The sequence below is a fragment of the Patiria miniata genome, unplaced genomic scaffold, assembly GCF_015706575.1.
Source record: "Patiria miniata isolate m_02_andy unplaced genomic scaffold, ASM1570657v1 HiC_scaffold_8, whole genome shotgun sequence".
Classification (NCBI taxonomy): Eukaryota; Metazoa; Echinodermata; class Asteroidea; order Valvatida; family Asterinidae; genus Patiria; species Patiria miniata.
Genome location: NW_024037075.1, coordinates 3,334,629 through 3,357,924, shown reverse-complemented (window position 1 = coordinate 3,357,924; position 23,296 = coordinate 3,334,629). Strand labels below are relative to the sequence as shown.

At 38.7% G+C, this 23,296-nt stretch overlaps 2 protein-coding genes across 2 annotated transcripts; both read right to left on the bottom strand.

Moving 5' to 3' along the window:
- Positions 1-406: 406 nt before the first annotated feature.
- On the bottom strand, positions 407-12,531 carry LOC119719661 (mucin-5AC-like). The gene is made up of 13 exons (XM_038189159.1): positions 12,429-12,531; positions 12,111-12,299; positions 11,678-11,872; positions 11,360-11,548; positions 10,926-11,120; positions 10,109-10,303; positions 8,756-8,950; positions 8,514-8,576; positions 7,278-7,397; positions 7,064-7,101; positions 5,917-6,021; positions 5,503-5,548; positions 407-3,423 (listed from the first exon to the last, which is right to left on the bottom strand). The coding sequence occupies exons 1-13, from the start codon at positions 12,496-12,498 to the stop codon at positions 3,083-3,085; spliced, it is 1,941 nt and encodes a 646-aa protein (XP_038045087.1). The 5' UTR covers positions 12,499-12,531; the 3' UTR covers positions 407-3,082.
- A 593-nt stretch (positions 12,532-13,124) lies between these two features.
- LOC119719660 (mucin-2-like) lies at positions 13,125-22,796 on the bottom strand. The gene is made up of 26 exons (XM_038189158.1): positions 22,703-22,796; positions 22,271-22,465; positions 21,953-22,141; positions 21,513-21,707; positions 21,195-21,383; positions 20,755-20,949; positions 20,437-20,625; positions 19,998-20,192; positions 19,680-19,868; positions 19,241-19,435; positions 18,923-19,111; positions 18,483-18,677; positions 18,165-18,353; positions 17,726-17,920; positions 17,408-17,596; positions 16,969-17,163; positions 16,651-16,839; positions 16,211-16,405; positions 15,893-16,081; positions 15,454-15,648; positions 15,136-15,324; positions 14,696-14,890; positions 14,378-14,566; positions 13,938-14,132; positions 13,620-13,808; positions 13,125-13,375 (listed from the first exon to the last, which is right to left on the bottom strand). The coding sequence occupies exons 1-26, from the start codon at positions 22,794-22,796 to the stop codon at positions 13,125-13,127; spliced, it is 4,953 nt and encodes a 1,650-aa protein (XP_038045086.1).
- Between the last annotated feature and the right edge of the window lie 500 nt (positions 22,797-23,296).

Sequence of the window (23,296 nt, the reverse complement as noted above, 5' to 3'; positions counted from 1 at the left end):
TGAAATACGTTGCTGGACTGTTAGTGAATGACAGTGTAAAGCATCCTGTAAAATCATGGCACGTGGTATACTGTCATTTTCAAGAAAAGTGGTATTTTTGTATCAATTTCCAACGCTGGTCGGCCGACCAGCGTTGGAAAAAAACTGGCTTTTTACAAATACTGGCCCCAATTAACCATCGCACTTGTTTGCAATCGATTACACACCTATGAACGGGTACAAGCCAGCTAGACTGGTTCCCTGACCTTACAATTCCCCAATGTATGTAAACTGCTCTGTTTCTTCTTGTATGGAGTCAGGGAATCAGACTACAGGAAAATGATTGTTTTTCTTGGTTTTTATAGCATTTTCGAACCCAAAACCTCAAAAAAGTCAGTGTAACTATATTTGCTATATATTTCCAACCCCCAATTCCATCCATTTCTGAAAATTACAGCAAAAGCAAATGATGTATATTCCCTTTAAGTTGCTTATGCTGATCTGAATTTTCTTAAGTAACAAAGTACTGAATGGTATCATCTAAAGTCCTGTACCCATTGTTTTCATGACATTTTGTTGTGCAATGAAAACAAAGTGTTGTAAATTACAACCTTTCAAAACACCTGGCCACATTAATTCCTCTGTAATTATGACCTTTGGGAATGTCCTATAAAGGGTAACCGTCAAACAAAGGAATAATATGAACAAACAATGAACTTATTTAATTACCATACCTTTGGTTTTATTAGAAACTCTGGGCCGTATGCTCTCTGTTGATATCTTGGAAGCGTTCCTCTGCTTATGCGTCACAAAGATTGTTTAACCCAAACTTTTTTCACACCATTTTCAAAACAATGATCCAAGATATCAATGGAAAGCTTACCTCCCAAAGTTTACGATAAAACCATGTTCATTGAGTTCGTAGTTCGTTCATTATTTATTATCCCTTTATTGTGGGTTAACATTTTGGGGGACACTGTATATCAAGGTTGTTTTCTACGCGGCGAAAGCATCACAAATGTTATCTGTCAGTGCTTCCAAAATGACAAATGTATCTGGGCAGAACAGCTGTAATGAATTAATAATTAAGCATTCCATAATATATTATAACTAACTTAAGTAGTAAATCATCAGTAAATATGGCAAATTCCAAACAAAATTATAATAAAGAAAACAAGAACCGCAAATCAATACACAAGCCTTTTCAAATATGCATAAATACATTCATACCTCCTGCTAGAAAACCTTATCTTAGTTCGTGACAAATTAAACTAAAACAAAATTAAATTGAAGCAAAAAAATGATAACGTAAAACTTATGAACCCTTTAACGATTAATTAATAATTTCAAAACAGCTATCCTTTACATGAGGAAAAATGCATCGGTTAAAGTTGAAAATGCTGATCTGATTGTTATCTAATGTTCTTTTAACGCAGGGTTTTCTCACAATGAAAAGGAGAGTTGCAAACACTCGGAGAATATTTAGCCAACTTGGGGGTGAGATTACGGGAAAATGAACAATTCCGATAAATAATCGACAGAAGGCTTGATGGTTGCCAAGGGCCAGGAGCAACGTAGGGTCTGTAGTTGTAGCTGCCTGAAGCCACTCCTTTTCTTTGTTCTACATGAGCTTTTATAGGCAAAACCAGTTGTACGGTAGAACCTCTGGAATTGCAGATTTCAAGATGGATTCTTTAAAAATCATGACGAAAACTTCTGAAATCAGGAACGCTTCCTCAGAAATTTCACCCCTGCATTATTTATTCCTTTGTGAATTGTAACAATGCTGAATGTCATTGGTTTCACCGATCCCGACATGTAAGCGGCGAAACTAACAAATGTTTTATCTGTCATGTTACTTAGTAGAACGGCTGTAATGAGACAAGCATAATAAAATATAATATATCGAAACTAACTCAATTGTATCCTTAGCAAATCATGCAGTAAATGCGGCAAATTTCAAGCATATCTAATCAAGCAAAAAACGCAAATCTAGCGAAAATTTCATAAATTTCATTTCAAGCCGTCGTCATAGTATTCGATTAAACTGTCACGTTGACGTCGTTTCGGTTCTTGGTACATGTATATTTAACTAAACATCCTTTGTACAACACAGTATTAAACAACTTTTTTTGGAGAGTAAAACTAGTTTGACAATATCGTCTAGTTATTATCAAATTTTAAATCACCAACAGAAGAACCACTGGACTAGAGGACGAATCATAGGTTGATTCCTGTACCGTATAGTTTTTTTTTTTCTATTTCGGGACGTGTCGATCTATTATGCATCATTCACAACCTATAGGCCAGGGACTCAGTGCACAAGTACGCCCTCATCAAGAGTTATACTGGGAAAGTTTGGGAAGACCGCCACCGCTGCATCTGACGATTATGTGAAGAAAAACGGCACCGATGATTAAGTGTACAGGATACCCACCTAGATACATACATGTTTAAGTTACATACCTAGTGTGGACATTGCTTTTCTTTCTGTAGTTTAGAAAACCTCTGAAAAAAAATCAATTTACTCACACTGTGAAAAAAAAAATTCAACCCAATTTGTTTTCTTCTATGATTCCCTCTGGTGTTTTTATTCATTTTGCCACGGATAAACCTAATCCAAAAATGCCTCTCAACCTGTTTTCCCGAGATGGGGAAACATTGTGTGGAAGTGGGCAAGTCCACACAACGTCGCTGCTATACCTGTCGTTTATGCGGACCTCTTCTGTGCGGAAATCAACACAGTGAATGTAATGTTTGTACATCTCAACATTTTGATGTAAAATGCACATTGTCCATTGTGTGCCAAATAAAAAAAAAACATGGCAAATGTTGACTTAACAAGTGACTTTTCCCAAGCTGTATTTCGTAGCCAGTACACGTACTATATCTAATGTTTCCTAATAATTTTTGTATGTGGTTTGTGCACGTGCACATAAGACTCGTGCGTACACGGCGCAACAGCCACATGAACCAGAACGCGCACGTTAATGTATCCTCCTACTTGGGCTGTCGAAAGTAATCACGAAACGAAATCTACTGTTTGTGCACGGATTCGAAGAGGTCAGGTGCACGGCTGTACAAAGGATGGTTAGAAAAAATACTAGAATTCTCCCTCCTGAGGAAGCACAAATTTGTTGACAATCAGTGTTTCCATGGGATCGAACTCGCATGAGCTGCACGAGCAAGCCTTGATCTCATAATACGGGTGAACAAACTCGGTCCCGTTATTGCACTTCATCGTGACGTAATTCTGCTCCAGCTTGGAGGGTTTGCAGCAGCCACAGTTGAACGTGATGTGGGAGTCTGGCATCATGGTGACCCGCGAGTTGGAGCCGCAAGACCCCTCACAGTCGGTGTGCGGGATGCGTCCCTCGGACAAGCACTCACCAACTACGAGGAAGTTGGGATCATTGCGATAGAAGCAGTCCTCCTCTTTCGGAACTGTATTGAGTAAACAAACAAGTAAAGTACAGGACTCGGTCACTGTGTATTTCAAGAAATGTAAAGGTGACATTCCCCAATGATTCACATTGGTTAAAATTAAACCCGTGTGACCTGCAAAGACCACCATGCATGTCAAGTCAATCACAAGTCAGAAGTCAAGTCTGGTCCCCAGCCATTCAAAAGTACTGTGATGAAGGCTATAAACGTCTGTTATTCTTCATCCCTATAGTTAAAGATATAGTCCATCATTTGTAATTTGTGCATTTTGTTCGTTTGAAGGAACAAAAGTGTTCAAAATCTAATGAAGGATACTGAACAACTAACCTGATGAAGTTTCAGCTAAGCTTCAGCTGTATATTCCGAGAAAAACAGCTTTCTAGGATCTCAATTTCAAATCAAAAGTTACTGAATCGTGTTTTGAATTGTTTTGAATAGCAGCTATACGCGAAGTCGCGCACTGATCCGACGAATTATAGCAACCGCGTGCGCGTGTGCGTCGTGCCAATGCTTGCACGCGCTTCGCCGAATAACAAAACGAACTACTAATTTAAATTTTTCTACGGTGCTTCTTAAGTCGTTGATAACTTCACAATGACAGCTTCCCAGAAAGAATAATTTCACAGGGAGTTTAGTTCCCTTACTATCCTTCAAACAAGTTTGTTTTTCAACAATAATTACGCCAGTTACTTTTCGGATGGCTGCAAATGATGGAATATAGCTTTAATGGACGGATCCAGTAGGCCGCGCCCACTGCGCACTGGGCCAATTAACACGAGCTCCTGCCGCGCGCATCATACGCTCGTGCACGCATGCCGGACTTTTGTGCACGCACGTCAGACATAAATCACGGCTGTGATTGGTCAGAACGCCATGGGCGGTGCTTACTGGATCGGTCCATTGTGGCCGGACTGTAGACTGACATTGATTCACTTGAGACTGGACTTGTGAAGAACCACAAAAGCTTATTACAGGGTGAGTAAATAAAAATGCATCCAAAGTGGCAGGACCAATTTTTGAATGAGGTTTAGCCTGTAGCACTTCAAAATCTAGGATATGAAAGCGCAGTCATTAAGCTTTCTTTTAGTACAAGAATCATTCAGATCACTCATGTAATGATCACCTTATGGCATTTTGAACACAAACAGCGTTTTAAAGTTCATCGGATCACAAAAATGCAAGTGTTCTTTCAGCAAAACGAAAACAATTCCCATAGGGCTGCATGTGAATTGTTTTCGTTTTGCTGAAAGAACACGTACCTTTTTGTGATCCGTGGACTGAACTTTAAATCGGTGTTTGTGTTCAAAATGCCGGAACTTAAAAAGTACAAGAGTGATTTGAACTATTTTTATATTAAAAGAAAGCCCACTGATTGGGCACTTTTATCCTAGATTGTGAAAGTGCTACAGGCAAAACTTCATTCAAAACTTGCATTTGGGATGCGGTTTTTTCACTTACCCTGTAGACACTCCGAAATCACAGTTACATGGGATGATTTGTTTCTTTATATCTGACATTGGGGCAAACATGCCGCTTTTTCACAGTTAGCACAAACGTTGTACTTACTGCAACAGAAACTTGTCCTGAACAACATTACTTCGCAGCATGGATGTGCCAAAGTTAACATGACATGCTTGCACACCGGTCTCATTTACGTCAATAATTTCAGCAAGTTCTCCTCTGGTTTAATTTAAAACTCCTTATAGTTGCGTTTGCTTCTAACGGGAGAGGCACAGTAAGCAGGAAATCGTGCACTCTAAAAAGTCCCGGGTCAGATTTGACCCGGATAAGGGTCATGTGGGGTTAAGTGGGGCCTGACCCTTTTCCGGGTCACAAATGACCCTCTTCCGGGTCAAAATGACCCAACAGACGAGTCACAAAGTGTACATTTGACCCAGAAAAGTGTCAATTTTGACCCGGAAAAGGGTCAAGCCCCACATGACCCTTTTCCGGGTCAAATCTGACCCGGGACTTTTTCGAGTGTGCTTATAGCAGTTCCATGAAATTGCGCCCTGAATTGTTGGTGGTGTAATTGAACTAGGAGTTGTAGTAATAGGCGTGTAGGAGCACTGAACTTACCACAAACAGGACAGCAATGTTCATGGCTTACTTCCATCAATTTTCCCTATTGATAAAAACAAGACAATGTTTTATTAATACATCGAGCTCTCTATAGAAACAAAAAATAGTGTCGGAAAAAACTGCGACCCCAATTTTCTTTGCACAGTTGTTAGTGGCTGATTTAGAAGGGGATAAGGTTGGGTGATCTCCCAAGCAGGGTTGACTTCTGCAGACCTTCGCTCATCCCCCACCCCCATTTTTCCTGAAAGCTAGATCCGCCCTGGGTTGTCATTTTCTGGATTTGCTTCTGCTTGGACAATACGCCAATCTTAGTTTCCTTTGCAATGCAGAGATATTACTCTTGATTAACATGTATCTTTGTAAAATCTACAAACCAGACAAAGCATGCACTTCCTGTTTTGGTACACTCACGTTAGGACATGTCCGGTTACAATTGATTTTCTCTGATATGATGTTTCCATTCTCTCCGCAAATCAGCACGACACAAGGTTGAACAGAGGGTATTATTTCACCTTCCTGTGAGACGGAAAAGGACACGGGTATTCATGGAATTATGTCACATAACTGCATATTTAAGCATTCCTGAGACAAGATTGTCATTTTCATGGATAAACTGAGAGCTTTAGGCAAATATAGGTTTTCCCGGCCAATTTCCTAAAATGTTCATTCACTTCTAAAAATTGGTCATTCATTTTCGTCTGAATTTAAGAATCGCTCTGAACACGCGTTTCATTTTTGCTACCAGCATTCGATTCCATTTCAGTTCAATCAATTAAGTTATTGAGCAGCACCTTTCGTTCATGTCCATTCAGATTCGTTTACAAGACTTCTTTTTCGCTTTTAGAGGGCGATTTCAAACATTCACCATTCTATTTCACTTTTAGATTAATGGCATCGGCACCAAATACAATGAAGGGTTTCTGCTTCATTAACCGTCAATCAAATTAGCTGTACGTGAAATCAATTTAGAAAAGGCATGCTTGCGTAAATGAAAGCACTGGTAACCTAATTGGTCGTCTGTTTTTTTCAAAACCGAATGCACGGACAACCAAAACGATTGAACTTTCGTTGAATTAAAATGGGATTAAAGACGTGCATTCAACTTCAGACGGAAAGGAATGACCGATTTTCAGAAATGAATGAACATTTCATTAAATTGGCTGCGAAAACCTATATAATTACATTCACGAAAATGATCAATAATAACGGCGCTTGATGCAGTCATAAAAAAAACTATAAAAGTATTAGGTTTAAATATGTATCTGCCACCTGAAGGGCTTTGATATGTATAAAAGGGTATGCAGTAATGCACAATTTACATTGAAGCATAATCAGTTGGAGATTGTAGATGAATTTATGACGATACATTTCCAAATTGTTTGCCCTTAATAGTCGATTCTCCTGAAGGCACTCATACGGGAAATGTATCCGTTGCTAAATATGCAGAGGATTCACTGACATGCGCTAAACGCTGTTTAAATATTAACTGAAATAGTTTAGACATATATAAACTTAACATTGAATTCATTCATTTGAGACCGACAATAGTAGTACTTACAGTAAACTTCTGTTCATTAAACATGCAGACACTTGGGGCTACGAAAAGAAAGAAAATACATGTATTTAAGCAATGGAATTAATTTACGCTGAGGAATTTCGACAAGAAATGAATCGTGATTCGCGATTTTATATTTCAGTTCAATATTAACATCAATTTTTATCTTAAGTTTAATGGAAAGAGATAATAAAGGAAATAGAATTTCGTGCTTCACCTTCTGTTGTTGTTTTAATAACAGTTGTTGCACCTTCCGTGGTAGTTTCTGTGACAGTGACAGTTGTTCCTTTTGGCGTGGTCACTTTCTCAGTCGCAGTAGATTTCACTGTGGTTGGCCCTAAATTGCAATGAATCAATAAGAACAAGACAGTGATGTATAGTCGAATCACTGGGGCCGAGTCTGAGTCTCCAGTCACTTGGGTCGAGTCCAAGAGAAAGAACAGTTAATTGGATAAAGTCCGATTCCAACCTAGGAGTCATGATTAGGATCCGAGTCTAGTCACAAATGGGCTCCGTGCGCCGACAAAGAGGGTGCCCTTTCACTTAGCAACGACGTCCCATGGCCGGGACATTTCGCTGGTTGACGCGCACCGTTCCTTGTGTGTGACGCACGTTCACCAGGGGTTTTGTACTATGCACACGCCGTGGCCGCGCTTCGCGCGCGGCAATGAATTGTAGTGAGGCAAGATGGCGTCGGTCGGTCACCCCCAACTGTACTTGCTTTGCCGGTGAGGGGGTACTTGTGAACGGAGCGGATGACACGGAATGGATGTGCATGGACGTTGAAGCGATATGTAAGTGATGTGCTTTCGCAGAAAATAGGAAGGTACGCATTGAATAAAAATCGTTGCTGTTTGCAAAACCACATGGAGAGTGGTGCGGTGTGGTTTTAGTGCTTAACGTTGTTTAGCGTGGCTTTAACGTTAAATTCGGAAAATAAATTTGCATAGGCTTTTCTAGCTCCCATACAGACCTATGTTCTTGAAACTCAATGTGGTATCACATAGCAACCGATGAAAACTGGTGTGCAAATGAATAGACGAATACATTTCATTGGATGACGTCATCCCACCTGCACCCATAAACATTGGAGTTATGTTTCTTAAAATATACTGGTTTGGTAAAAAAAAAAATAGAGTCATTAGTGTGAAGTCTGAGTCATAATGGTCGAGTCCAAGCCTGAGTCGCCTCCGGATCCCTAGCCCTTTGCTGATGTGACTAGATTGAGTCTGAGTCACAAACATAGCGACCCCAAAGGGAATTGAGTCCGATTAAAAAAATCCTAAAATAGAATCTAACAACTTATAAAAAGAACTCAATATTCACAAGGTGACAGATACCTTGCAGAAATTCTTAGTACTGTCTTTTTTTCCAGGTTTAAGACATGTATCTCGAGTTTTCAAATGCTGGTGTGGTTTTTTTTCTTGGTTTATTTTGGTCATTAAACACTTACCCTCTGTTGTCACCGTAGTTGTTTCTTTTACAGTAGTTGATGGAGCCTCAGTCGTAATTAAACCTAACGTTAAAGGAAAACCAAAATATCAATGTTACGGTAACTTAATGATCGAATGGATGATATACCTGTGAGTTAAGAATTCAGGGGCGATGTTTTCCCTCCGACGATTTCGATTTGTGTTTCAAAATGTGAACTTAGAATTCAATGTTTAACGGATTTGAGGTTACAATTATATGTACCAGTGGTAGATGGTGCTTGTGTGGTCGTGACTACTGTTGTTGTCTCCTGTGTTGTTGTTAACTCGGGACCTGTGGTGATCAACGTTGTGGTTGTCAACTCCTCGGTAGAACTTGGGGTCTCAGTGGTTGTTGGCACAGTGGTTCTTTCTTGAGTTGTTACGATGATTGTAGTCGCTTCCTCCGTGGTAGAGAGCACTGCACATTAAGAAACAAGCAAATATGAGTTTGCAAGAATGTAATGAGAGAATACATTGCTTGCTGCTCCGAAGAGGATAGCACATCTTAATAGGAATTTTATATAGGAACAGTAATCATAACTAACATCCCTACAACTAAAGTTGCGCTTTGAACAAGTCTTAAATTCCCTATGTTATAACCCGTAACTACGCAAATATGGTGATCACGTAAGGTTACGGGTGGTACCGCACCAAACCTTTATCGCATTATGCATTCCATGGGAGGGATATTCCACACTATATGTTGAACTTTGATCTTCATAGAGCTAATTATCATAATAATTTGTTGGAGCGGGGCGAAACCGGTCCTATTAATTAATTGTTACTGTGATTTACGCATAGCACGGCTGCGTGTAACAAAAATGTAATGGCTAGTGCGCGCGAACACAAGGATGTAAGCTCTTATATATTGGCACTTATGGGGTACCGGGAACAAAGGGCAACAATAGGGACAATGGTACCCCGCAAGTCTGTCTTTAGGAATAGAAGTACCCCATAGCCCTAACGCTATGGGTTTTGAGGGGATAAAGGTCGAACAATACATATAGTGGTACCCTACAAACCCCATGCTAAGTACACGATAGTCATTCGTGGATCTTCGAGGATTGTGGACCCTATATTGTCCTCTGTTTTTCAACGTCTCCTATTGAATGCAAAATAAAAAAATGTTTATGTATAACCAATGATAATCCCCAGTGGCCAGGTTCATTAAAAAACCGTGAAAATTTCCTTACAGGATAAGTCCGATATAAGCCACATGTAAATGTCTGTGAAACATCCCTTAAAGATTCTTTTCACGGATAAATGGACTTTTAATTATTTTTTTATGGGATGAAGATGTTCATAGGTGCATTGATGATTTTGACGAGCCTCGGGAGGTAGTCAAATCGGCTAATAACTCGGGACCAGTAACTTAATACTTATAACCCTCAACTATGTTGTGTTTGTATAATATGGTTACACAATTATGTTGCGACACCCCTATGTTCCGACATCACCTATATGTTCTGACTGCTCAGCCTATATTCCAGCCACCCTGAGTTCCGACATCCCTGTGTTTTTTTGCTGAAAAGATATAGTGAGACAAAATGTAAGAAACTTTTTGAGAAACTCTAACCTGTTGTAGACACCACTGTGGTAACCTCCTTTGTGGTTGATTCAGGAGTAGTGGTTACAACTGTTGTTACCTCCTTGGTTGTTGAAGGTGGGGCAGTTGTTGGAGGTGGAGCAGTTGTTGAAGGTGGGGCAGTTGTTGAAGGAGCCTTTGTAGTTGTCACACGAGTAGTTGCCTTCTCACTTGTACTTGATGGAGCTGATAGGTACAATTGCAATATTTTAATTGTATATCAATTCAAAAAAACTGTTTCTTTCCAATGATGTATTTTACTGTGTTCAATAAATTCATATTGACTGTGCAGGCTTGATATTGAATATCCCTAGAACGGTCTTTCAATAAATTCAAGTTTGGTCGTAAGTTGTTTACTGCCATAATAGATTATGATATAAATAATATATTTATATCATAAATATAAATTATCATGTCCGTAGAGTGCCACACTTTGGCTCAAAATGTCTCACTACAAGGACAAAATTACTCAATTATTACGACATTGAGTCGAATTACTCTATTTGATTTTTTCTGTGTAGTAGTCTCTTCAACAGTAGTTGACTCTGCGGTAGTTGTGTACACAACACTAGTTGTCATCTCCTCAGTAGTTGATTGTGCAAAAGTAGTTGATGGAACTATAGAAGTAGCTGTTCTGCTAACAACAGTTGTCACTGCTTCTGTAGTGGAGGCTTCTGTTTTAGTTACAAACTACCGGAGTTAATGACGTCTGATATTAATCAAATTTTATTTGTTTTCAAAATCCATTATTACCAACTGAAATGATTTACTGATCCTGAATTAGGCACCTTATTGATAAAAGCCTTACCTGTTGTAGCCTCCACTGTGGTGACCGCCCTTGTGGTTGATTCAGGAGTAGTGGTAACAACTGTTGTCATCTCCTTGGTTGTTGAAGGTGGGGCAGTTGTTGGAGGTGGAGCAGTTGTGGAAGGTGGGGCAGTTGTTGAAGGAGCCTTTGTAGTTGTCACACGGGTAGTTGCCTTTTCAGTTGTACTTGGAGGAGCTGATAGGTACAGTTGCAATATTTTAATTGTATATCAATTGAAAAAAATGTTTCTCTTTTCATGCTGTTTTTTACAGTGTTCAATAAATTCATGTTTACGGTGTATGCTGGATATCGAATATCCCTAGAACGGTCTTTCAATGATTTCAGGTTTGGTCGTACATTTTCAAAGCTATAATAGATTACGATAAAAATAATATATTTCCACCGACTAAAATCGATTTGTAGTCTTTGTTTACCTGTTGTACTCTCTTCAGTGGTACTCCGTACTGTAGTAGTCTCTTCCACAGTAGTTGACTCTGCGGTAGTTGTGTACACAACCCTAGTTGTCATCTCCTCAGTAGTTGATGGTGCAAACGTAGTTGATGGAACTATAGAAGTAGCTGTTCTGGTAACAACAGTTGTCACAGCTTCTGTAGTGGAGGCTTCTGTTTTAGTTACAAAATACGTTAATGACGTCTGATATTAATCAAATTTTATTTGTTTTCAAATCCAGTATTACTAACTGAAATGATTTACTGATCCCGAATCAGGCACCTTATTGATAAAAGCCTTACCTGTTGTAGACTCCACTGTGGTGACCGCCCTTGTGGTTGATTCAGGAGTAGTGGTAACAACTGTTGTCACCTCCTTGGTTGTTGAAGGTGGGGCAGTTGTTGGAGGTGGAGCAGTTGTGGAAGGTGGGGCAGTTGTTGAAGGAGCCTTTGTAATTGTCACACGAGTAGTTGCCTTCTCAGTTGTACTTGGAGGAGCTAATAGGTACAGTTGCAATATTTTAATTGTATATCAATTGAAAATATATTTCTTTTCTGATGCTGTTTTTAACTGTGTTCAATAAATTCATGTTTACCGTGCAGGCTTGATATTGAATATCCCTAGAACGGTCTTTCAATACTTCAAGTTTGGTTGTAAATTTTTCAATGCTATAATAGATTACGATATAAATAATATATTTTCACCGACTAAAATCGATTTGTAGTCTTTGTTTACCTGTTGTACTCTCTTCAGTGGTACTCCGTACTGTAGTAGTCTCTTCCACAGTAGTTGACTCTGCGGTAGTTGTGTACACAACACTAGTTGTCATCTCCTCAGTAGTTGATGGTGCAAAAGTAGTTGATGGAACTATAGAAGTAGCTGTTCTGCTAACAACAGTTGTCACAGCTTCTGTAGTGGAGGCTTCTGTTTTAGTTACAAAATACGTTAATGACGTCTGATATTAATCAAATTTTATTTGTTTTCAAATCCAGTATTACCAACTGATATGATTTACTGATCCCGAATTAGGTACCCTTTTGATATAAGCCTAACCTGTTGTAGCCTCCACTGTGGTGACCGCCCTTGTGGTTGATTCAGGAGTAGTGGTAACAACTGTTGTCATCTCCTTGGTTGTTGAAGGTGGGGCAGTTGTTGGAGGTGGAGCAGTTGTTGAAGGTGGGGCAGTTGTTGAAGGAGCCTTTGTAGTTGTCACACGGGTAGTTGCCTTTTCAGTTGTACTTGGAGGAGCTGATAGGTACAGTTGCAATATTTTAATTGTATATCAATTGAAAAAAATGTTTCTCTTTTCATGCTGTTTTTTACAGTGTTCAATAAATTCATGTTTACGGTGTATGCTGGATATCGAATATCCCTAGAACGGTCTTTCAATGATTTCAGGTTTGGTCGTACATTTTCAAAGCTATAATAGATTACGATAAAAATAATATATTTCCACCGACTAAAATCGATTTGTAGTCTTTGTTTACCTGTTGTACTCTCTTCAGTGGTACTCCGTACTGTAGTAGTCTCTTCCACAGTAGTTGACTCTGCGGTAGTTGTGTACACAACCCTAGTTGTCATCTCCTCAGTAGTTGATGGTGCAAACGTAGTTGATGGAACTATAGAAGTAGCTGTTCTGGTAACAACAGTTGTCACAGCTTCTGTAGTGGAGGCTTCTGTTTTAGTTACAAAATACGTTAATGACGTCTGATATTAATCAAATTTTATTTGTTTTCAAATCCAGTATTACTAACTGAAATGATTTACTGATCCCGAATCAGGCACCTTATTGATAAAAGCCTTACCTGTTGTAGACTCCACTGTGGTGACCGCCCTTGTGGTTGATTCAGGAGTAGTGGTAACAACTGTTGTCACCTCCTTGGTTGTTGAAGGTGGGGCAGTTGTTGGAGGTGGAGCAGTTGTGGAAGGTGGGGCAGTTGTTGAAGGAGCCTTTGTAATTGTCACACGAGTAGTTGCCTTCTCAGTTGTACTTGGAGGAGCTAATAGGTACAGTTGCAATAATTTAATTGTATATCAATTGAAAAAATGGTTCTTTTCTGGTGCTGTTTTTTACTGTGTTCAATAAAATTAATTCATGTTTACCGTGTATGCTTGATATTGAAAATCCCTAGAACGGTCTTTCAATGATTTCAAGTTTGGTCGTACATTTTTCAATGCTATAATAGATTACGATATAAATAATATATTTTCACCGACTAAAATCGATTTGTAGTCTTTGTTTACCTGTTGTACTCTCTTTAGTGGTACTCCGTACTGTAGTAGTCTCTTCCACAGTAGTTGACTCTGGGGTAGTTGTGTACACAACACTAGTTGTCATCTCCTCAGTAGTGGATGGTGCAAAAGTAGTTGATGGAACTATAGAAGTAGCTGTTCTGGTAACAACAGTTGTCACTGCTTCTGTAGTGGAGGCTTCTGTTTTAGTTACAAAATACGTTAATGACGTCTGATATTAATCAAAATATATTTGTTTTCAAATCCAGTATTACCAACTGAAATGATTTACTGATCCCGAATTAGGTACCCTTTTGATAAAAGCCTAACCTGTTGTAGCTTCCACTGTGGTGACCGCCCTTGTGGTTGATTCAGGAGTAGTGGTAACAACTGTTGTCACCTCCTTGGTTGTTGAAGGTGGGGCAGTTGTTGGAGGTGGAGCAGTTGTGGAAGGTGGGGCAGTTGTTGAAGGAGCCTTTGTAGTTGTCACACGAGTAGTTGCCTTCTCAGTTGTACTTGGAGGAGCTAATAGGTACAGTTGCAATAATTTAATTGTATATCAATTGAAAAAAATGGTTCTTTTCTGGTGCTGTTTTTTACTGTGTTCAATAAAATTAATTCATGTTTACCGTGTATGCTTGATATTGAATATCCCTAGAACGGTCTTTCAATGATTTCAAGTTTGGTCGTACATTTTTTTATGCTATAATAGATTACGATATAAATAATATATTTTCACCGACTAAAATCGATTTGTATTCTTTGTTTACCTGTTGTACTCTCTTCAGTGGTACTCCGTACTGTAGTAGTCTCTTCCACAGTAGTTGACTCTGGGGTAGTTGTGTACACAACACTAGTTGTCATCTCCTCAGTAGTTGATGGTGCAAAAGTAGTTGATGGAACTATAGAAGTAGCTGTTCTATTAACAACAGTTGTCACTGCTTCTGTAGTGGAGGCTTCTGTTTTAGTTACAAAATACGTTAATGACGTCTGATATTAATCAAAATATATTTGTTTTCAAATCCAGTATTACCAACTGAAATGATTTACTGATCCCGAATTAGGTACCCTTTTGATAAAAGCCTAACCTGTTGTAGCTTCCACTGTGGTGACCGCCCTTGTGGTTGATTCAGGAGTAGTGGTAACAACTGTTGTCACCTCCTTGGTTGTTGAAGGTGGGGCAGTTGTTGGAGGTGGAGCAGTTGTGGAAGGTGGGGCAGTTGTTGAAGGAGCCTTTGTAGTTGTCACACGAGTAGTTGCCTTCTCAGTTGTACTTGGAGGAGCTAATAGGTACAGTTGCAATAATTTAATTGTATATCAATTGAAAAAAATGGTTCTTTTCTGGTGCTGTTTTTTACTGTGTTCAATAAAATTAATTCATGTTTACCGTGTATGCTTGATATTGAATATCCCTAGAACGGTCTTTCATTGATTTCAAGTTTGGTCGTACATTTTTTTATGCTATAATAGATTACGATATAAATAATATATTTTCACCGACTAAAATCGATTTGTAGTCTTTGTTTACCTGTTGTACTCTCTTCAGTGGTACTCCGTACTGTAGTAGTCTCTTCCACAGTAGTTGACTCTGGGGTAGTTGTGTACACAACACTAGTTGTCATCTCCTCAGTAGTTGATGGTGCAAAAGTAGTTGATGGAACTATAGAAGTAGCTGTTCTATTAACAACAGTTGTCACTGCTTCTGTAGTGGAGGCTTCTGTTTTAGTTACAAAATACGTTAATGACGTCTGATATTAATCAAAATATATTTGTTTTCAAATCCAGTATTACCAACTGAAATGATTTACTGATCCCGAATTAGGTACCCTTTTGATAAAAGCCTAACCTGTTGTAGCTTCCACTGTGGTGACCGCCCTTGTGGTTGATTCAGGAGTAGTGGTAACAACTGTTGTCACCTCCTTGGTTGTTGAAGGTGGGGCAGTTGTTGGAGGTGGAGCAGTTGTGGAAGGTGGGGCAGTTGTTGAAGGAGCCTTTGTAGTTGTCACACGAGTAGTTGCCTTCTCAGTTGTACTTGGAGGAGCTAATAGGTACAGTTGCAATAATTTAATTGTATATCAATTGAAAAAATGATTCTTTTCTGGTGCTGTTTTTTACTGTGTTCAATAAAATTAATTCATGTTTACCGTGTATGCTTGATATTGAATATCCCTAGAACGGTCTTTCAATGATTTCAAGTTTGGTCGTACATTTTTCAATGCTATAATAGATTACGATATAAATAATATATTTTCACCGACTAAAATCGATTTGTATTCTTTGTTTACCTGTTGTACTCTCTTCAGTGGTACTCCGTACTGTAGTAGTCTCTTCCACAGTAGTTGACTCTGGGGTAGTTGTGTACACAACACTAGTTGTCATCTCCTCAGTAGTTGATGGTGCAAAAGTAGTTGATGGAACTATAGAAGTAGCTGTTCTATTAACAACAGTTGTCACTGCTTCTGTAGTGGAGGCTTCTGTTTTAGTTACAAAATACGTTAATGACGTCTGATATTAATCAAATTTTATTTGTTTTCAAATCCAGTATTACCAACTGAAATGATTTACTGATCCCGAATTAGGCACCTTATTGATAAAAGCCTTACCTGTTGTAGCCTCCACTGTGGTGACCGCCCTTGTGGTTGATTCAGGAGTAGTGGTAACAACTGTTGTCACCTCCTTGGTTGTTGAAGGTGGGGCAGTTGTTGGAGGTGGAGCAGTTGTGGAAGGTGGGGCAGTTGTTGAAGGAGCCTTTGTAGTTGTCACACGAGTAGTTGCCTTCTCAGTTGTACTTGGAGGAGCTAATAGGTACAGTTGCAATAATTTAATTGTATATCAATTGAAAAAAATGGTTCTTTTCTGGTGCTGTTTTTTACTGTGTTCAATAAAATTAATTCATGTTTACCGTGTATGCTTGATATTGAATATCCCTAGAACGGTCTTTCAATGATTTCAAGTTTGGTCGTACATTTTTTTATGCTATAATAGATTACGATATAAATAATATATTTCCACCGACTAAAATCGATTTGTAGTCTTTGTTTACCTGTTGTACTCTCTTCAGTGGTACTCCGTACTGTAGTAGTCTCTTCCACAGTAGTTGACTCTGGGGTAGTTGTGTACACAACACTAGTTGTCATCTCCTCAGTAGTTGATGGTGCAAAAGTAGTTGATGGAACTATAGAAGTAGCTGTTCTATTAACAACAGTTGTCACTGCTTCTGTAGTGGAGGCTTCTGTTTTAGTTACAAAATACGTTAATGACGTCTGATATTAATCAAAATATATTTGTTTTCAAATCCAGTATTACCAACTGAAATGATTTACTGATCCCGAATTAGGTACCCTTTTGATAAAAGCCTAACCTGTTGTAGCTTCCACTGTGGTGACCGCCCTTGTGGTTGATTCAGGAGTAGTGGTAACAACTGTTGTCACCTCCTTGGTTGTTGAAGGTGGGGCAGTTGTTGGAGGTGGAGCAGTTGTGGAAGGTGGGGCAGTTGTTGAAGGAGCCTTTGTAGTTGTCACACGAGTAGTTGCCTTCTCAGTTGTACTTGGAGGAGCTAATAGGTACAGTTGCAATAATTTAATTGTATATCAATTGAAAAAATGGTTCTTTTCTGGTGCTGTTTTTTACTGTGTTCAATAAAATTAATTCATGTTTACCGTGTATGCTTGATATTGAATATCCCTAGAACGGTCTTTCAATGATTTCAAGTTTGGTCGTACATTTTTCAATGCTATAATAGATTACGATATAAATAATATATTTTCACCGACTAAAATCGATTTGTAGTCTTTGTTTACCTGTTGTACTCTCTTCAGTGGTACTCCGTACTGTAGTAGTCTCTTCCACAGTAGTTGACTCTGGGGTAGTTGTGTACACAACACTAGTTGTCATCTCCTCAGTAGTTGATGGTGCAAAAGTAGTTGATGGAACTATAGAAGTAGCTGTTCTATTAACAACAGTTGTCACTGCTTCTGTAGTGGAGGCTTCTGTTTTAGTTACAAAATACGTTAATGACGTCTGATATTAATCAAAATATATTTGTTTTCAAATCCAGTATTACCAACTGAAATGATTTACTGATCCCGAATTAGGTACCCTTTTGATAAAAGCCTAACCTGTTGTAGCTTCCACTGTGGTGACCGCCCTTGTGGTTGATTCAGGAGTAGTGGTAACAACTGTTGTCACCTCCTTGGTTGTTGAAGGTGGGGCAGTTGTTGGAGGTGGAGCAGTTGTGGAAGGTGGGGCAGTTGTTGAAGGAGCCTTTGTAGTTGTCACACGAGTAGTTGCCTTCTCAGTTGTACTTGGAGGAGCTAATAGGTACAGTTGCAATAATTTAATTGTATATCAATTGAAAAAATGATTCTTTTCTGGTGCTGTTTTTTACTGTGTTCAATAAAATTAATTCATGTTTACCGTGTATGCTTGATATTGAATATCCCTAGAACGGTCTTTCAATGATTTCAAGTTTGGTCGTACATTTTTCAATGCTATAATAGATTACGATATAAATAATATATTTTCACCGACTAAAATCGATTTGTAGTCTTTGTTTACCTGTTGTACTCTCTTCAGTGGTACTCCGTACTGTAGTAGTCTCTTCCACAGTAGTTGACTCTGGGGTAGTTGTGTACACAACACTAGTTGTCATCTCCTCAGTAGTTGATGGTGCAAAAGTAGTTGATGGAACTATAGAAGTAGCTGTTCTATTAACAACAGTTGTCACTGCTTCTGTAGTGGAGGCTTCTGTTTTAGTTACAAAATACGTTAATGACGTCTGATATTAATCAAATTTTATTTGTTTTCAAATCCAGTATTACCAACTGAAATGATTTACTGATCCCGAATTAGGCACCTTATTGATAAAAGCCTTACCTGTTGTAGCCTCCACTGTGGTGACCGCCCTTGTGGTTGATTCAGGAGTAGTGGTAACAACTGTTGTCACCTCCTTGGTTGTTGAAGGTGGGGCAGTTGTTGGAGGTGGAGCAGTTGTGGAAGGTGGGGCAGTTGTTGAAGGAGCCTTTGTAGTTGTCACACGAGTAGTTGCCTTCTCAGTTGTACTTGGAGGAGCTAATAGGTACAGTTGCAATAATTTAATTGTATATCAATTGAAAAAAATGGTTCTTTTCTGGTGCTGTTTTTTACTGTGTTCAATAAAATTAATTCATGTTTACCGTGTATGCTTGATATTGAATATCCCTAGAACGGTCTTTCAATGATTTCAAGTTTGGTCGTACATTTTTTTATGCTATAATAGATTACGATATAAATAATATATTTTCACCGACTAAAATCGATTTGTAGTCTTTGTTTACCTGTTGTACTCTCTTCAGTGGTACTCCGTACTGTAGTAGTCTCTTCCACAGTAGTTGACTCTGGGGTAGTTGTGTACACAACACTAGTTGTCATCTCCTCAGTAGTTGATGGTGCAAAAGTAGTTGATGGAACTATAGAAGTAGCTGTTCTATTAACAACAGTTGTCACTGCTTCTGTAGTGGAGGCTTCTGTTTTAGTTACAAAATACGTTAATGACGTCTGATATTAATCAAAATATATTTGTTTTCAAATCCAGTATTACCAACTGAAATGATTTACTGATCCCGAATTAGGTACCCTTTTGATAAAAGCCTAACCTGTTGTAGCTTCCACTGTGGTGACCGCCCTTGTGGTTGATTCAGGAGTAGTGGTAACAACTGTTGTCACCTCCTTGGTTGTTGAAGGTGGGGCAGTTGTTGGAGGTGGAGCAGTTGTGGAAGGTGGGGCAGTTGTTGAAGGAGCCTTTGTAGTTGTCACACGAGTAGTTGCCTTCTCAGTTGTACTTGGAGGAGCTAATAGGTACAGTTGCAATAATTTAATTGTATATCAATTGAAAAAATGATTCTTTTCTGGTGCTGTTTTTTACTGTGTTCAATAAAATTAATTCATGTTTACCGTGTATGCTTGATATTGAATATCCCTAGAACGGTTTTTCAATGATTTCAAGTTTGGTCGTACATTTTTCAATGCTATAATAGATTACGATATAAATAATATATTTTCACCGACTAAAATCGATTTGTAGTCTTTGTTTACCTGTTGTACTCTCTTCAGTGGTACTCCGTACTGTAGTAGTCTCTTCCACAGTAGTTGACTCTGGGGTAGTTGTGTACACAACACTAGTTGTCATCTCCTCAGTAGTTGATGGTGCAAAAGTAGTTGATGGAACTATAGAAGTAGCTGTTCTATTAACAACAGTTGTCACTGCTTCTGTAGTGGAGGCTTCTGTTTTAGTTACAAAATACGTTAATGACGTCTGATATTAATCAAAATATATTTGTTTTCAAATCCAGTATTACCAACTGAAATGATTTACTGATCCCGAATTAGGTACCCTTTTGATAAAAGCCTAACCTGTTGTAGCTTCCACTGTGGTGACCGCCCTTGTGGTTGATTCAGGAGTAGTGGTAACAACTGTTGTCACCTCCTTGGTTGTTGAAGGTGGGGCAGTTGTTGGAGGTGGAGCAGTTGTGGAAGGTGGGGCAGTTGTTGAAGGAGCCTTTGTAGTTGTCACACGAGTAGTTGCCTTCTCAGTTGTACTTGGAGGAGCTAATAGGTACAGTTGCAATAATTTAATTGTATATCAATTGAAAAAATGATTCTTTTCTGGTGCTGTTTTTTACTGTGTTCAATAAAATTAATTCATGTTTACCGTGTATGCTTGATATTGAATATCCCTAGAACGGTCTTTCAATGATTTCAAGTTTGGTCGTACATTTTTCAATGCTATAATAGATTACGATATAAATAATATATTTTCACCGACTAAAATCGATTTGTAGTCTTTGTTTACCTGTTGTACTCTCTTCAGTGGTACTCCGTACTGTAGTAGTCTCTTCCACAGTAGTTGACTCTGGGGTAGTTGTGTACACAACACTAGTTGTCATCTCCTCAGTAGTTGATGGTGCAAAAGTAGTTGATGGAACTATAGAAGTAGCTGTTCTATTAACAACAGTTGTCACTGCTTCTGTAGTGGAGGCTTCTGTTTTAGTTACAAAATACGTTAATGACGTCTGATATTAATCAAAATATATTTGTTTTCAAATCCAGTATTACCAACTGAAATGATTTACTGATCCCGAATTAGGTACCCTTTTGATAAAAGCCTAACCTGTTGTAGCTTCCACTGTGGTGACCGCCCTTGTGGTTGATTCAGGAGTAGTGGTAACAACTGTTGTCACCTCCTTGGTTGTTGAAGGTGGGGCAGTTGTTAGAGGTGGAGCAGTTGTGGAAGGTGGGGCAGTTGTTGAAGGAGCCTTTGTAGTTGTCACACGAGTAGTTGCCTTCTCAGTTGTACTTGGAGGAGCTAATAGGTACAGTTGCAATAATTTAATTGTATATCAATTGAAAAAAATGGTTCTTTTCTGGTGCTGTTTTTTACTGTGTTCAATAAAATTAATTCATGTTTACCGTGTATGCTTGATATTGAATATCCCTAGAACGGTCTTTCAATGATTTCCAGTTTGGTCGTACATTTTTTTATGCTATAATAGATTACGATATAAATAATATATTTTCACCGACTAAAATCGATTTGTAGTCTTTGTTTACCTGTTGTACTCTCTTCAGTGGTACTCCGTACTGTAGTAGTCTCTTCCACAGTAGTTGACTCTGGGGTAGTTGTGTACACAACACTAGTTGTCATCTCCTCAGTAGTTGATGGTGCAAAAGTAGTTGATGGAACTATAGAAGTAGCTGTTCTATTAACAACAGTTGTCACTGCTTCTGTAGTGGAGGCTTCTGTTTTAGTTACAAAATACGTTAATGACGTCTGATATTAATCAAATTTTATTTGTTTTCAAATCCAGTATTACCAACTGAAATGATTTACTGATCCCGAATTAGGCACCTTATTGATAAAAGCCTTACCTGTTGTAGCCTCCACTGTGGTGACCGCCCTTGTGGTTGATTCAGGAGTAGTGGTAACAACTGTTGTCACCTCCTTGGTTGTTGAAGGTGGGGCAGTTGTTGGAGGTGGAGCAGTTGTGGAAGGTGGGGCAGTTGTTGAAGGAGCCTTTGTAGTTGTCACACGAGTAGTTGCCTTCTCAGTTGTACTTGGAGGAGCTAATAGGTACAGTTGCAATAATTTAATTGTATATCAATTGAAAAAAATGGTTCTTTTCTGGTGCTGTTTTTTACTGTGTTCAATAAAATTAATTCATGTTTACCGTGTATGCTTGATATTGAATATCCCTAGAACGGTCTTTCAATGATTTCAAGTTTGGTCGTACATTTTTTTATGCTATAATAGATTACGATATAAATAATATATTTTCACCGACTAAAATCGATTTGTAGTCTTTGTTTACCTGTTGTACTCTCTTCAGTGGTACTCCGTACTGTAGTAGTCTCTTCCACAGTAGTTGACTCTGGGGTAGTTGTGTATACAACACTAGTTGTCATCTCCTCAGTAGTTGATGGTGCAAAAGTAGTTGATGGAACTATAGAAGTAGCTGTTCTGGTAACAACAGTTGTCACTGCTTCTGTAGTGGAGGCTTCTGTTTTAGTTACAAAATACGTTAATGACGTTTGATATTAATCAAATTATATTTGTTTTCAAATCCAGTATTACCAACTGAAATGATTTACTGATCCCGAATTAGGTACCCTTATGATAAAAGCCTAACCTGTTGTAGCTTCCACTGTGGTGACCGCCCTTGTGGTTGATTCGGGAGTAGTTGTAACAACTGTTGTCACCTCCTTGGTTGTTGAAGGTGGGGCAGTTGTTGGAGGTGGAGCAGTTGTGGAAGGTGGGGCAGTTGTTGAAGGAGCCTTTGTAGTTGTCACACGAGTAGTTGCCTTCTCAGTTGTACTTGGAGGAGCTAATAGGTACAGTTGCAATATTTTAATTGTATATCAATTGAAAAAATGTTTCTTTTCTGATGCTGTTTTTAGTTGTGTTCAATAAATTCATGTTAACCGTGCAGGCTTGATATTGAATATCCCTAGAACGGTCTTTCAATACTTCAAGTTTGGTTGAAAAATTTTCAATGCTATAATAGATTACGATATAAATAATATATTTCACCGACTAAAATCGATTTGTAGTCTTTGTTTACCTGTTGTACTCTCTTCAGTGGTACTCCGTACTGTAGTAGTCTCTTCCACAGTAGTTGACTCTGGGGTAGTTGTGTATACAACACTAGTTGTCATCTCCTCAGTAGTGGATGGTGCAAAAGTAGTTGATGGAACTATAGAAGTAGCTGTTCTGGTAACAACAGTTGTCACTGCTTCTGTAGTGGAGGCTTCTGTTTTTGTTACAAAATACGTTAATGACGTCTGATATTAATCAAATTTTATTTGTTTTCAAATCCAGTATTACCAACTGATATGATTTACTGATCCCGAATTAGGCACCTTATTGATAAAAGCCTTACCTGTTGTAGCCTCCACTGTGGTGACCGCCCTTGTGGTTGATTCAGGAGTAGTGGTTACAACTGTTGTCACCTCCTTGGTTGTTGAAGGTGGGGCAGTTGTTGGAGGTGGAGCAGTTGTGGAAGGTGGGGCAGTTGTTGAAGGAGCCTTTGTAGTTGTCACACGAGTAGTTGCCTTCTCAGTTGTACTTGGAGGAGCTAATAGGTACAGTTGCAATATTTTAATTGTATATTAATTGAAAAAAAAAATGTTTCTTTCTTATGCTGTATTTTACTGTG